At 49.7% G+C, this 12439-nt stretch overlaps 1 protein-coding gene across 1 annotated transcript; it reads right to left on the bottom strand.

The window, feature by feature from the left end:
* Positions 1 to 58: 58 nt before the first annotated feature.
* PCIF1 (phosphorylated CTD interacting factor 1) lies at positions 59 to 11563 on the bottom strand. The gene is made up of 17 exons (XM_020965726.2): positions 11051 to 11563; positions 10061 to 10259; positions 9277 to 9421; positions 8518 to 8642; positions 8097 to 8231; positions 7353 to 7480; positions 6980 to 7134; positions 6286 to 6433; positions 6089 to 6172; positions 5324 to 5423; positions 5057 to 5219; positions 3637 to 3809; positions 2928 to 3014; positions 2414 to 2598; positions 1820 to 1913; positions 1547 to 1722; positions 59 to 1444 (listed from the first exon to the last, which is right to left on the bottom strand). The coding sequence occupies exons 3-17, from the start codon at positions 9398 to 9400 to the stop codon at positions 1210 to 1212; spliced, it is 2112 nt and encodes a 703-aa protein (XP_020821385.1). The 5' UTR covers positions 9401 to 9421; positions 10061 to 10259; positions 11051 to 11563; the 3' UTR covers positions 59 to 1209.
* Positions 11564 to 12439: the final 876 nt, after the last annotated feature.

A 12439-nucleotide genomic window follows, 5' to 3' on the forward strand; every position in this document is an offset into this window, starting at 1 on the left:
GCAGCTCAGAGCCTTCCTGCTGGTGGCGCTCAACATTAAAGCAGAATTAGCTTAGGGATTGGGGAAGGTATCATTTTACAGAAATTCAGTCACAAAGACAGAGCTTTAAAAGACCTTAGAGATCATCTCACCCAACCCCCCTCACTTTACAGATGAGGAAAATTAGGCTCAGAGAGAAAAGTGACTTGCATAAGATCACAGGTAGTATCAGAGCTTGTTGTCATGCTCGAGTTGAAGATTATTACTGAATTACTTTCGAATTCTAGAATCATGCATTTCTAGACTATGGTCCCTTTGCCCTTTAAAGGCTTTCTCGAACTCCTGCCAGTTAGTCCTTGGGGACACCAGAAGAAGTTGATAATCCACAGGCCTAAGGAACCCTAATTGACAAGTTTTGGGTGGTATGGGGTAGGCTCATTCAAAGGTCCCTATACACAATGGGTAAGACTACTCAGATCAATGAAAGACCAGACTGGGCCTATTAGCTCTTATATAACATGTAAGGGTTCAACTGGCCCTACTAAAAACCCTTCCAAGGAAGAACCCAAGAGGAAGATGAATCTGGTTCCTGGCCTGATTTGGTTTCTGCCCCCTGCCCATAAGACTCACTCCAAGGCTGGTCAAGGAGTTGTGTGAATCTGTGTCCTCGAGAACACAGGGCCCTAAAAGCCAGAACCACTGCACCTACGGCTTGTTCACTAAAACACATGGAAGGCCCTGAGGACTCCCCCCTGACCTGCAGCTAGTGGGTGTATAAGAGAAAAAAGGGACAATGTTGTATGTGCAGTGAGAACATCTCACTGGTATGAAGTGGCATAGGAAAAGGCAGCAACCATGATTGGGCCTGGATGTGGGCTCCCAGGAACGGGGCCTGGAAAGCCCCTCCTCCTTCCAGAACCCTCACACAGTCTTGGGGCTTTTCTGTATTTTCTTTTACATGTGAAACAGCGTTAGCAACAGGACAGGGAGGATGTGGGACTATTCACAAGGGACGTGGAGTGAGCATGAGGTTTTAAAGGAAATTGGGGGAGAAGGATATGTGTGTGAGAGCCATAGAGGCCCACATTCTTCCTATGTCAGTGGCAGCCTTGACCCTTCTGCTGCCCCATAAAGGATGATGGTATCTTGTTCTTGGGGCCGGGGCTAGGGTCAGGTAAGAAAGAGAGGCCTGAACCCCCACAGCTCAACAGCCCTCTTTTGCACTGCCTGCTAAGTAGGATTTGACTCTCGGCTGGTGCTCTGCTCCCTGCCAGAGTCACGGTCCTTGGCCTCAGAGGAAGAGGAAGTGCTCCCTGAACTGGAGCCATGACTTCGGCCAGACTGCCGGTAGGCTGTGGTCAGCTCCTGCAGCCTTGCTGGTGTCGGCTCCCACTTGGCAAAGCCAGGATCATTCTGTAGGAACAGCACAGCTGTGTTGTGCACAGCCTTGTAGTAGAGCTCTTCCCTGGAAGGCAAATGGGCCACTCAGTAACAGCTGGGTCTTCCTACCCCACCTCTCACAATGCCAGCCCCTCCCTCTGCCCCAGCCCCCACAAAATACACCCACTTCTTGCAGATGTGCTGGGAGCCACTTCGATACTCGTGGTCAAAGGCAGGCAGCACCAGTTGGTGGCGCTTAAAACGGCTCCGCTCCATTCGGGTTAGTGCTGGTGTGGGGGGGTCCCGCCACTCCGGGATGAAAACAATGAAGGACAGGGGCTCTGGGGAGCTCTCCAACAGCTTCTGCAAAGCACCAGTGGGGGAAGTGGTGCTGAGACTCCTGCATGGCTCACAAACATGCCTCCCACAGCCCCTCAGCCCATCCATGAGGGTCACAAACCTCAAAGTGAGACACCATAGCGTCCATCAGCTCCTCACAGAATGGAGGGTTTGCCTCAAAGGAGCCACTCAGTGGGCAGAAGTCCAGGCAGGGCCTGAGAGCAGGGGAGGGAGGCCCGTCAGAAGTTAGTCAATCTACCATGAGCGGGCACCACCTATGTATATATATCTAATGTGGTGCTAGGTACTATAGGGGAAGTGTTTGTTATCAGAGGGTTGGAGAATTAAAAGGCAGAGAAAACCACCTAAAATCATCCTCCCAAAGCCTTCCCAAACTACCTCTATTGGTATGATCTTTGTCTGACACTTAGAGAGAAGGGAAGTCACTTGGCACCGATTATCTCCCCAACAAAACTGAGAATTGTGAGGAACAGTTATCTTGTACATAGTTTACTATGTACAAGATCTGATGGGCAGCAGACATATAACACATTAATGGAGCATTATGCCCCTCCATGAAGCAGTTTTGTTATGATTCCTTTTCAGCAACAACCAGACCAAAGAAATGCCATCCTCCAGGGAGAGCTAAGCCAGCCCCTCTGATTTCAGAGCTATGTATAGCCTAGCCACTGCACACTAGCAGCCAGGACCTCACCCTCGGGAACCAAAGTAGCCATCGGTGTCTGGGAAGGCAGAGCAGTACTGACGGAAGTAGCAGTTGAGGGGGGAGGCAAAACATTCAAAGCTGACGCCAAAGAGTCGGTGTAGAGCTTCGAAGACATGTACTGGGAGTGAGCCCTGCAGGCCTGTCCCCTCATACAGTCCCACCCCGAACATCATCTGCAGGAGTAGCCAAGAAAACCACAATCACCAGGAGGGAGGGATCGCCACCTTTCTTCCTCCCCACCCTCCACCTCTTCCCATTCTTTTTGTTTTTTGGTTATTTTTTGGCCAGGCAATGGGGTTCAGTGACTTGCCCAGGGTCACATAGCTAGTAAGTGTTATGTGTCTGAGGCCGGATTTGAACTCAGGTCTTCCTGAATCCAGGGCCAGTGCTCTATCCACTGCACCACCTAGCTGCCCCTCATCCCATTCTTAAAGGTCAGTCATACCTCCTCAGAATCCCCCCTCCCACTTTCTGCACCACAGCCATACCCTATACTCTATACCTGATAACGTCGGAGAAGACACCAGACCCGGGGCAGGAATCTCTCAAAAGCCGAATCATCAATGCAGCTGTAGCGATAGAGGAGCCACTGTCAGAAGACAGAGAGTTGGGCATTAGCAGAGCTCCTGGCAGCAACTTGCTCACAGGAAGGAGATCCTTCCAGGGCAACAATTCAACAGCTATATTAAGCCCCTCTGGTGTGCTGAGGACCGAGATAATCTAATGCTCTAATCTGTCTGGGTTCCTGCCCACGTGAAGTTTCCAGTCTGGTAAGGGGGATATGACATACCTAACTTTAATATGTACTTTTACATAAGGGCATTAGAGGTATAAAATAATAATTTGCATTTATATGGTACTTTTGAGGTTTACAAAGCCCTCTCCTCAAAATAACTATGTGAAGACAGAAGGTACATTGTGTAAGCATTATCCCCATTTTAGAGATGAAGAAACAATACATAAGGCTCAGAAAAAGTTAAATGACTTGGCTAAAGTCACCAAATTAATGGACATTAGTGCTGAAGCTTAGGTTTGAACCCCAGTTGCTTGACTCCAAGTCCAAAGGCACTACTATATCCTAATGCCACTTCATTCCCTAGTCAAGTCCTTTGATCTTGATTTGAGCAGACAGCTACTCAAGTTCCCTCCACCTTTCCCTTCTGACTTAGTTCCTACATCCCACCACTAAAGCTTGATGCCTCTGCTCTCACCAGTTTGCTGAAGAAGTTACGACTGACTTTGACCATCTCCCCCTTGTAGCGCACGCAGGCCACGTTGTTCTCCATGTGCATCTCCACACTGGGCAGGGGAGGTGAGGGCACGGCCAGCCGTACCGGATAGCAATAGACAAGTCGCTGCTCCACTTCTGCTGCCTCTGCCTCCTCTGAGGGAAGTGGGTGAGGTGAGGGCCCTGGCCTGGGCTGGCCCCACCCTGCTCCACTCCAGCCCATGCTCAACTCAGGTCAGGGAGCACCTGGAGGGGACTTACTGAGGAAGACTGGCAGGGGGCAGGCAGAGCTATACCTAGGGCTTGCAGACCTAGGTCATAATTATATTATCATTATTATAATAGCAATAATGACAACTATTTATATAGCACTTTCAGGCTTACCAAGACTTTTCCTCACAACAAACCTGCTAAGTGATTAATACAACATTATTACAGTATCCTCATTTTGCAAAAAAGGAAACTAAAGCTCTGAGAAGCTGTGACTTCTCCAAAGTCATCAAGCAAGTTAATGTCAGAACCCTGATCTGAACCAAGGACTCTTGATTACCAGTCTGGCACTCCTTCCAGAATATCCACATATTACTGTGTGCTGCAGAGCCCTGAGCCCAGACTCCGTGTAATACAGGTGAAGTTAAGTTAGAATAAATACCAAAGGTAGAGAATAAGAAATCACCAAAGATGAGTCTGAATGGGGAGTCAGTCCCACAGGATTTGCTTTGGTGATAGGGGTGTTTGTAAGCCATTTAGCCATAAAATAGTGAATGCGTCTTAATTTAGTCAATGGCTCCTCGTCATTTGTCTCATTACAGTTGTTCCCTGTAGATGCACCTGGCTCTCTCAGATCTGCTCAGGTCAGCTCCTTAGCTCCTGTGGACTGCCTCCTTGAGGTAACCACCCCATGCGATGTTCCCTAGAACGCCTCATGTGGAGATGAAGAAAGCTGGCACCGATGCTTCAATGCTGGGGTCCCCATCAACTAGCGGGAAGAGTTAACATGTGCTGCCCCCTTGCCAACCTACCTGTCTTAACCTGGGTTCAAATCCAGGTTCTTCCATTTACTTCCTGTATCACCTCGGGCAAGTCACAACCTCTGGGTCTCAGTTTCCACATCCATACAAACATGGGGTTGGACTAGGTAATCTCTAAGGTTCTTTCCATCTCCAAAATCCCATAATCCTAACATACAATTTCTTTTCCTCTCCTCTCCCTGCTATGGATTGAGAAGAGCTGCCAGTCATGGAGTTGTAGACCCTCTACCCAAAAGGCAACAAGGCCCAGTTTTTCCACGATTACAATTACTCCTTCCTCCCAGAACTAGTTCATGCTCCCAGAGGGATTCTTAGAGTCCTTCATCCACCCAAAAGCTCCCCAACCATCTTCCCTGATGGTCACCCCCATACCCGGGATGTTGTTCTCCTTGAGGATGGCAAGATGCTTCTCCCGGATTCGTTTGACGTACTCCAGGGAAATGTGGTAGATCTTGCTACATATACCCTCCACTGAGTCTTTTGCCGCAGCTGACACATGGGGGCCACACTGCTTTCTTAAGTGCTCCAGACGGTCCTGCAGCAGACATGCCCTGTAGATACAACCCCACCTACCCCGTGGGAGCCCCCAACCCTCTCAACCCCTCCTTTCCAAGGCCCAAAAGAGTGACCACCACTTACCATATAGTCATCCTTGGAAGCTGAGTGGTCCTTCCGTAACCAGCTGAAAGTATCTTCCACATTCCACTTCACTACCTTCCTGCTATCTGGGGATGCGCTCCTACAGGGAAGGGCAGCACATCAGTGCCCTTGGGTACCACAACCTGGCCAACTGAGGCACTGCATCCACTGGCCCGCCTCCTCTCCCCACCCCAACACATATTCCACCCTCACAAGCCTTGTGTCAGGCAGTACAGCTCTATCTATATTTCTACAGCAATTTAAGATTTAGAAAGTATTTTTCTTATAATACTGTTAAGTAGGTAAATATAAATATTATCTCCATTTCATAGATAAAGAACCTGAGACTCGGAGAGAGTCAAGACTGCCGAAGGTCACAGTTCATGTGAACAAGAGAACAGATCCACACTCAAGTGTCCTGACCCTTAGCCCAGTGCCTGCTCAGGAGCTAACAAAGGGGCTGCTTCTGAGCCTGGGATGGAGCGCCACAGAGAACCAGGAGCTCTGGCCTCCCTAGCAACCCAGTGCAAACTTTCTCCAGGCTCCCTCTCTGTCCAGCAGCCACTTACCCATGCCCCCTTAGCCTCAGGGCCAGAGATCCCTGTCAGCACCCCCAAAACATAACAGACCCTACTGAGTGTAAAAGAGGAATGTAGAGAATGGACTCTGGAGACTCCTCCCACCCCACCACCCACTTGATTCCTAGAGAATTTTCCCTGTAGAAGTAGTGATGGCTTGATGGCCTAGAAAGGGGAAGTTCCTGACCTGGATTCAATAAGTCGCTTGGCAGCTTCTGCATATTTGAAGAGCAACCGCTTGGCTTCTTCCCGGAACTTGATTCGGGATAACCTGAGTCAAAAAGCAGTGGCCATCAGGGACGTCAACATCAGGTTACCCCCAAAAGGGAGCAGGCCCTGCTCTAGAAGAGGCACATAGCCCAAGTGGACCAGCTAGAGGAGTACCTGATGGGAATGTCGTTCATGATTTCTCGAAACATGGAAGGAGACACAACTGGTTCACAGTTGCTTGGCAACAAAGGGTCAGGCCCTTTATCCACCACCTTGCGCTCAAGCATCCAGCGATTAAAGGACTCCCTCGGGGGCTCAATTCCTGAAAGAGAGGCCAGTATAAGCAATCCCAAGAGGAGACTGGGAATGAAAAGGAATACGAGACCTTGGGCATTCTGGGCAGTCCAAGAAGTGACCCAGAAAAGATACCATAGGATCACAGATAAGGCACCAGAAGGGCCCTTTGAGGGAATCTAGTTGCCTCATTTTACAGATGAGGAAAATGAAATCCTGACCAGTTAAGTGACTTGTCCATGATTTAGTGACTGGACTGAGATTTGAAAACAGATCCTGTGCTTCCAAATCCAGTGCTCCTTCCACTTCAACCACACTACATCTCTAGAAACAGCAACAGTGACAAAGAGGGTGGGTGCTGCCCCCAACTTGAAGCACCCTGGATTTTATCTCAATTTAAAGCTGGAGGTCAGAAGGGAAAGGCCCTGCATATATCTGACCCTGATAACTGAAGTCCTCAGCTCCAGCCCTGGCCTTTTCCAAAGGCAGAGGGGAGGAAAGGAAAGTAAAGGAAACAAAGAAAGCTGGGAAAAGAAAACATAAGCAAAGGAGAGGCTCAGCTACCCAGCCTTACCTTCACGCTGCTGGCACAGCTCCCGGTAATGTTGGCGAAGCTTTAGAATAAGCTGGGAGCGGAGCAGCTCCACTTCAGGGTGTGGGGGCAGGACCTCAGAAGGCCCCCGCTGCTTGATCACTGCATTTGTCTGGATGTCCAGGTCCCAGTACACCCTTAGAACATATACAGTGACCAGTAAAGAAAGTAAGGAGAAGAACTCTCATTCTCAGATTTCCAAGAGAACCACCCAACCCCAGTAATCACCAACAGCCTCTGAATCAATGACCCAATCCCAGATGAGCCAACTGGTAACTCTCAGCTGCTCCCTCCTGGCCTCTAGTACCCACACTAAGGTGAAAAGGGCCTGAGGAGGCCTACAGGGAGGACTCACTCGGTGGGCCGAAGGAGAGCTGCCTGCTGTTTGTCTTCAGGGGATGTGCCCCATATCTTCATGGTTGGTGTCCCAGGAACACTAGGGGAGCTGGGTACAGACTGGGCAGGAGTCCCTGGAACTTCAACCTGAAGGGAGAAATAATAAAAGTCATGATACTTGCCAAGCCCACCAAGGTCTTGACAATAAGGCATGTGAGAACATGCGTCCCTACAGAATAATAGGGCCACTCTTCCTATTCCCAATACATCAATCTTGACTAAGTGCTGCTGAAAATACTTCACAAGACTACAACACTTTACCAAGGATCTTCAAATACATTATATCACTGGATCCTCACAGCAAGCATTATTATCCTTCTATTACAGAAGAGATGAAGTTCCACTTTACAGTGAAGATCAGAGAATTTAGGGCTCAGAGATAAAAGAGAATTTACAGACAATTTAATACAACCCTTCCTTGTACAGATGAGAAAAACTGAGGCCTAGAGAAGAGAAATGATGTGCCCAGGTTCAATGGGAGTAAAAGAGCTGAGCTGAAATTTGAAGTCAGACATTCTAACCCCAAATTTAGAACTTTTTCCATTAAAACATGCTATGTAACTTGCCACATGGTTCAGTAAGTGTCAAAGTCAAGTTCAGATTCAGGTCCTCTGCTTCCTTTTCTAGGCCTCTTTTCATTACATGCATGCCTTCAGGCCCATCTGACCTTTTATTCCAGGTTGTTCTCACTAGCAAGACACACCTTGGGCTTCTTTACGATGTTGCCACTGGGCTGCTCCTCTGAAAGCCTCCTTTTCCTGGGCTTGTTCTCCACGGGTGTTTCCACCACTCCAGCGTCTGGGGGCATCGGAGCCGCATTCAGCCCCAAAGGGTCCGACTGGGGGTGGGGGCCAGACCAGCAGAGTTATAACTGGCAATACTGGCTCCCAGATTATGCAGAGCCTATTATACAGCCCTGCCCCATACCCATCTCCCACCCACTGAATACCAAACAGCAAATCCACCCTCAGACAGCACACCCTTGGTAATTTCAGAAGTACTATGCCAACCAGCTTGTCCAAGCCAAGTGAGAAAAGACATCTCCCCCAAAAGAGGGCACCAACAACTTCTACTCTTCTTGGAAAGCTCCATCGGCCCACCATGGTCCTAAACAAAACACTTACAATGACATCATGCTGCCCCAAGACTGGCATCTCCCACAGGGACTGATTGGTGAATCGATTGAAGTAGTAAGGGCGATTTTCTCGTCTGCTCCAACACTTCTCCCAGCCAGCCTGTACCAGTTCATCTAGAAACCAAAGCCAGAATCAAAGCAATCCAACAATTCAGTGTAACGGGCATTTATTAAATATCAGCCATGTGCTGGGAGAAATACAAAGTTTAGATTCAACAAAGTCCCAACCCATTTATCTACAGTCTCATAGAGAAATTAAGAGAAAAACAGAAATTTGTGTTATAGGCAATAACAAAAGATAAATGTATTAGATAAGTGAAAAAAGGACTGTGAGATTCAAGGGGAAAAGTTGTTACCCAATGAGGAGGAGATCAGAGGTTCTCTGAGAAGGTGGCATCTGAGTTGGGCATTAAAGGATAAATAGGAATTTAAAAGGTGAAGACTATAGGGAAAGGGATTAAAGAAGTAGGAATAGGGTGACCAAAGGCATGGAAATAGGTAAGACCAGGGCATAGTCAAATGACAGACTAGTCCAGTTTTGTTGGAACATAAAATGCATCCAAGTAAGAACTGAAATACAGCTGGAAAAGCAGGGTAGTACTAGATTATAGAAAGCCTTGAATGCTAGGCAAAAAAAATTTAAATTTTACTTAGTAGCACAATCCCACATGGAATACAAGCCAAGAAGTTCCCCTCCCAAGAACCTAGAGTCTCTTTTTTATATTCCTTCACTGTTCCCCTATAATACCTGGAAGGTCTTGTACCAGTCGGATGGGCTTGGGGGAACTAGGCTGGCTTTGATTAGAGGTGCCTGGGGAGTGACTCAACAGAGATGCTTCCTCTCTGGGACTGCCGTGGTTCTCATTGGCCATCTCTCAGCAACAGCATGAGACCTATCACACAATGATCAAATCAGAATCAAAAAGGCCCACTCCATTTTCACCTGTTCCATGCTGAATCCAGAAAGAAAGGTAGAAATCCTCTACCATAATACTAAAAGCTATTTCCAGAAAACCTCCTGACTACCCATACTAGAGAAAACAGAACACATTCCTTACCTTAATACCATCCTATCACACTACTCTAATGTTCAACATAAGGAGGCACAGGACAGAAGTCTATACTTAACTCTTTCAGCTCAATCACTTCACAGTGAAGTGATTGAATTTACTTAATTTTTATACAAAAATGGGGGTAGGGTGCACAGTGTGTAGCCAGCACAAGTGGAGTTCAGATGGGAAATGTTCTGTGCTTAACTAATAAGCTAGAAGAAGGTAGTTAAATGGAAATAGCACTGGGAGTCAGGTGAAACGAGCACTAGATGAGTGATTCTAGGCTAATTATCTCTCAGGTGCTGTGCCTTCAACAGTAAAACATTGCCGGGGGGAAGGGGAGGGTGTCCAGCAATCTCTAAAATCACTCCAAGTCACAGGATCCAGAGACAGAAAGGGACCCTGAGCTAAAACAAGCCTGTGAACTTTTGGGTCTGGGCCAGAGGACTACGGGATGACAATCTCCACATTCTCTCTCACCCTCTGGGGTCTGCAGCATTAGCACGAAAAGAAGGCACCTCCAGACCTTCACCAACCCTTGCTTCTCTGGAGTCACTGCGGGATTACCCCAGGGGTGGCCAGAGGCAAATGCTAGGTACGGCTGGGCACTGGTGAGTGGGTGGGTGGACAGGTCAGCAGTGGCTTGGGCAAAGTACCAGGGGCATCGTCAGACCTGCAGCTGGGTAGCAAAAGAAAAACAAGGTCAAGGGCAGGGCGAGGCTGGGGAGCCAGCAGCACAAAGCCAAGGGGAGGAGAGGGCACTGAGATGGACACACGGGACCCTGAGGGAGGGGCCTCGGGCCAGAGAAACCAGCACTGACAATGCAAGGTGGGCGGGCAATCCCGGAATCAGACGGGTGGGCGGCGCCGCCGCCGACCGCCGAGGGGCGGAGGGAGGAGGGGTCGGGCTCCCGACGCAGGATTCCAAATCCTCCAGCCAGCGCTCCAGAGCGAGCGGAGTGCGCAAGCGCGGTGATGGCTCTGGGCAGGCAGGAGGGGAGAAGGGGAAAGGAGAGGGGAGGGCCGATTTCGGGAGCGCGCTCTCCCCCCTCCTCCTCCCTCTCAATCCCCCTCCCTACCTCCCTCTCCGGCTCAAGGCGGCCGGGTGCGCGCACGCCGCCCCATCTCCCGGGCTCCGCCCCCCGCCCTGCTGCGCGCTCCCGCCCCCGGGCTGAGGAGACTCGGGAGTCGCAGCCCAGCACAAAGGAGGCGACGACGAAGAAGGCGACGGCAGCGGCGGGAGAGGGTTCCCCTAGGCCGCCACCCTCGGGGTCCCTGGTTCCTGGGCCTCCCCTTCCCAGCTTCAGCCGCCCGCCCGAGGGCCTAAGATGGCGGCGGCGGTGGCGACAACGACCGGGCTGAGCAGCGGCCCCGGGCGGGAAGTGCCTGGAGGAGCCACCGTCGCCTGACCGCGGATCCCCGGACTCCAGCACGGCTCGCGGCAGAACCGCGGCCTCCAGGGGCCCTTACCTGCCCGGAGCGGACTCGGGGGGACACGACTACACACTCTCCCGAGCAGCCCGTTTGGCCGCCTCCGCCTCGCCCTCCCCAGCGCCTCCGCCGCCATCTTGTGTCCCGGCCGGGGAGGGAGGGTGCCGTTGCGCGTGCGCGGGCACCGCCTTTGAGGGCCCTCGTAGTCGTCGCGCCGCCATCTTGAGTGTGGCGAAACCTACGACTGGGGGTGGGGTAGAATTCAGGAAGAAGGAGTCTAAAGGTCTAGTTTTAATTGCGCCGTCCACACGCTCTAGAGAAGGGCTTTTGCCTAGGACATCGGTCTTGGAGTTGGGGGACTTGGGCAGCTTTTTCCATTTGTGACCCTGAGCGAGTCACTTTGCCTCTGAACCAATTCCCTCTCTATAGGGGATGACTGTGATTACACTCCCACGTTCCAAGGTTGTGGTGAAAGCACTATAGGAGAGGGAGTTCATAGCATCAGTGATGTAACACTTATTGTGTACCAAGCACTGTGCCGAACCTCTCATTTGATTCTCATAAGAACCCTAGGAGACAGAAGAGGAAGCTGAGGTATACTCAAGGTCTTACTGACCCCAGGCCCAGCGCTTTCTCTGCTTTGCTACCTAACTTAAGCTTCCCATAAGTTTGGTAGTGAGACCTAGGGTATTCGTTTATTTGATGGAGCCTTCTGGCCATTTGTAGTTTTGATTTCAGCCGAATAGGGGGACATCAGTGAACTTCCTGGCTGCTCGTCTAGGAAATGAGCCACTTTGAACAAGTCACTTAACCTCTCAGTCTCAGTTTCCCCGGCTGTAAAAGGAAAGTAATACTTTTACCGCATACCTCTAGGAAGTCTTCCTAAGCTGTGAAACACTCTAGAAATGGAGCTGTTACAATGATCAAGTAGGTTGATTTGTAAAAGGTTCTGGGGATCTTAATGCATTATATGAATGTGAGCCATGATGATGAAAATGACCCAAAGAGAGCAAGTGGTTTGTGTGGGAATCTGGGTTTTCAAATATGAAGATGGAAAGCTCTCTCTACTCCATACCCTCAGGTAGTTTAAAAGATAGGATCAGCACAATCAGCAATCTCAGGCAAATAACCACTCTAGGCTTTAGTTGCTCTCTTCTAAATTGAAGAGATTGGACTCCATGATCTCCAAGGCCCAGGTGGTTCTGAAGTTAGAAGCCTTGACTGATATTTGCAAAAACTGAATAAAGCCAGATAGAGCCTAAGTCAGCCTTCCCCATCTCTCCAGGAAACCTGTCTGGAGGAGATTCTGCAGAAATGGCTCTGCTTCTATGCTATACCTTGTGTTTGTATTGCCTACCTTGATTCTCTCACAGGCACGTGATATTGCAGATGACAGGTGCTGCCCTCTTGGGTTATCACTGCAGTACT

The sequence above is a fragment of the Phascolarctos cinereus genome, unplaced genomic scaffold (genome assembly GCF_003287225.1).
Source record: "Phascolarctos cinereus isolate Bilbo 61053 unplaced genomic scaffold, phaCin_HiC Scaffold_2;HRSCAF=192, whole genome shotgun sequence".
In the NCBI taxonomy this organism is placed as follows: domain Eukaryota; kingdom Metazoa; phylum Chordata; class Mammalia; order Diprotodontia; family Phascolarctidae; genus Phascolarctos; species Phascolarctos cinereus.

What these genes read in the sequence shown, in the direction of transcription:
- PCIF1 (XM_020965726.2), bottom strand. Translation starts at nt 9,400, where the DNA reads ATGGCCAATGAGAACCACGGCAGTCCCAGAGAGGAAGCATCTCTGTTG. An exon ending in GTAACTTCTTCAGCAAACTG is followed by an intron (nt 3,015 to 3,636) that starts GTGAGAGCAGAG and finishes GTCTTCTGACAG; the next exon opens with TGGCTCCTCTATCGCTACAG. An exon ending in CTATGGTGTCTCACTTTGAG is followed by an intron (nt 1,723 to 1,819) that starts GTTTGTGACCCT and finishes GGTGCTTTGCAG; the next exon opens with AAGCTGTTGGAGAGCTCCCC.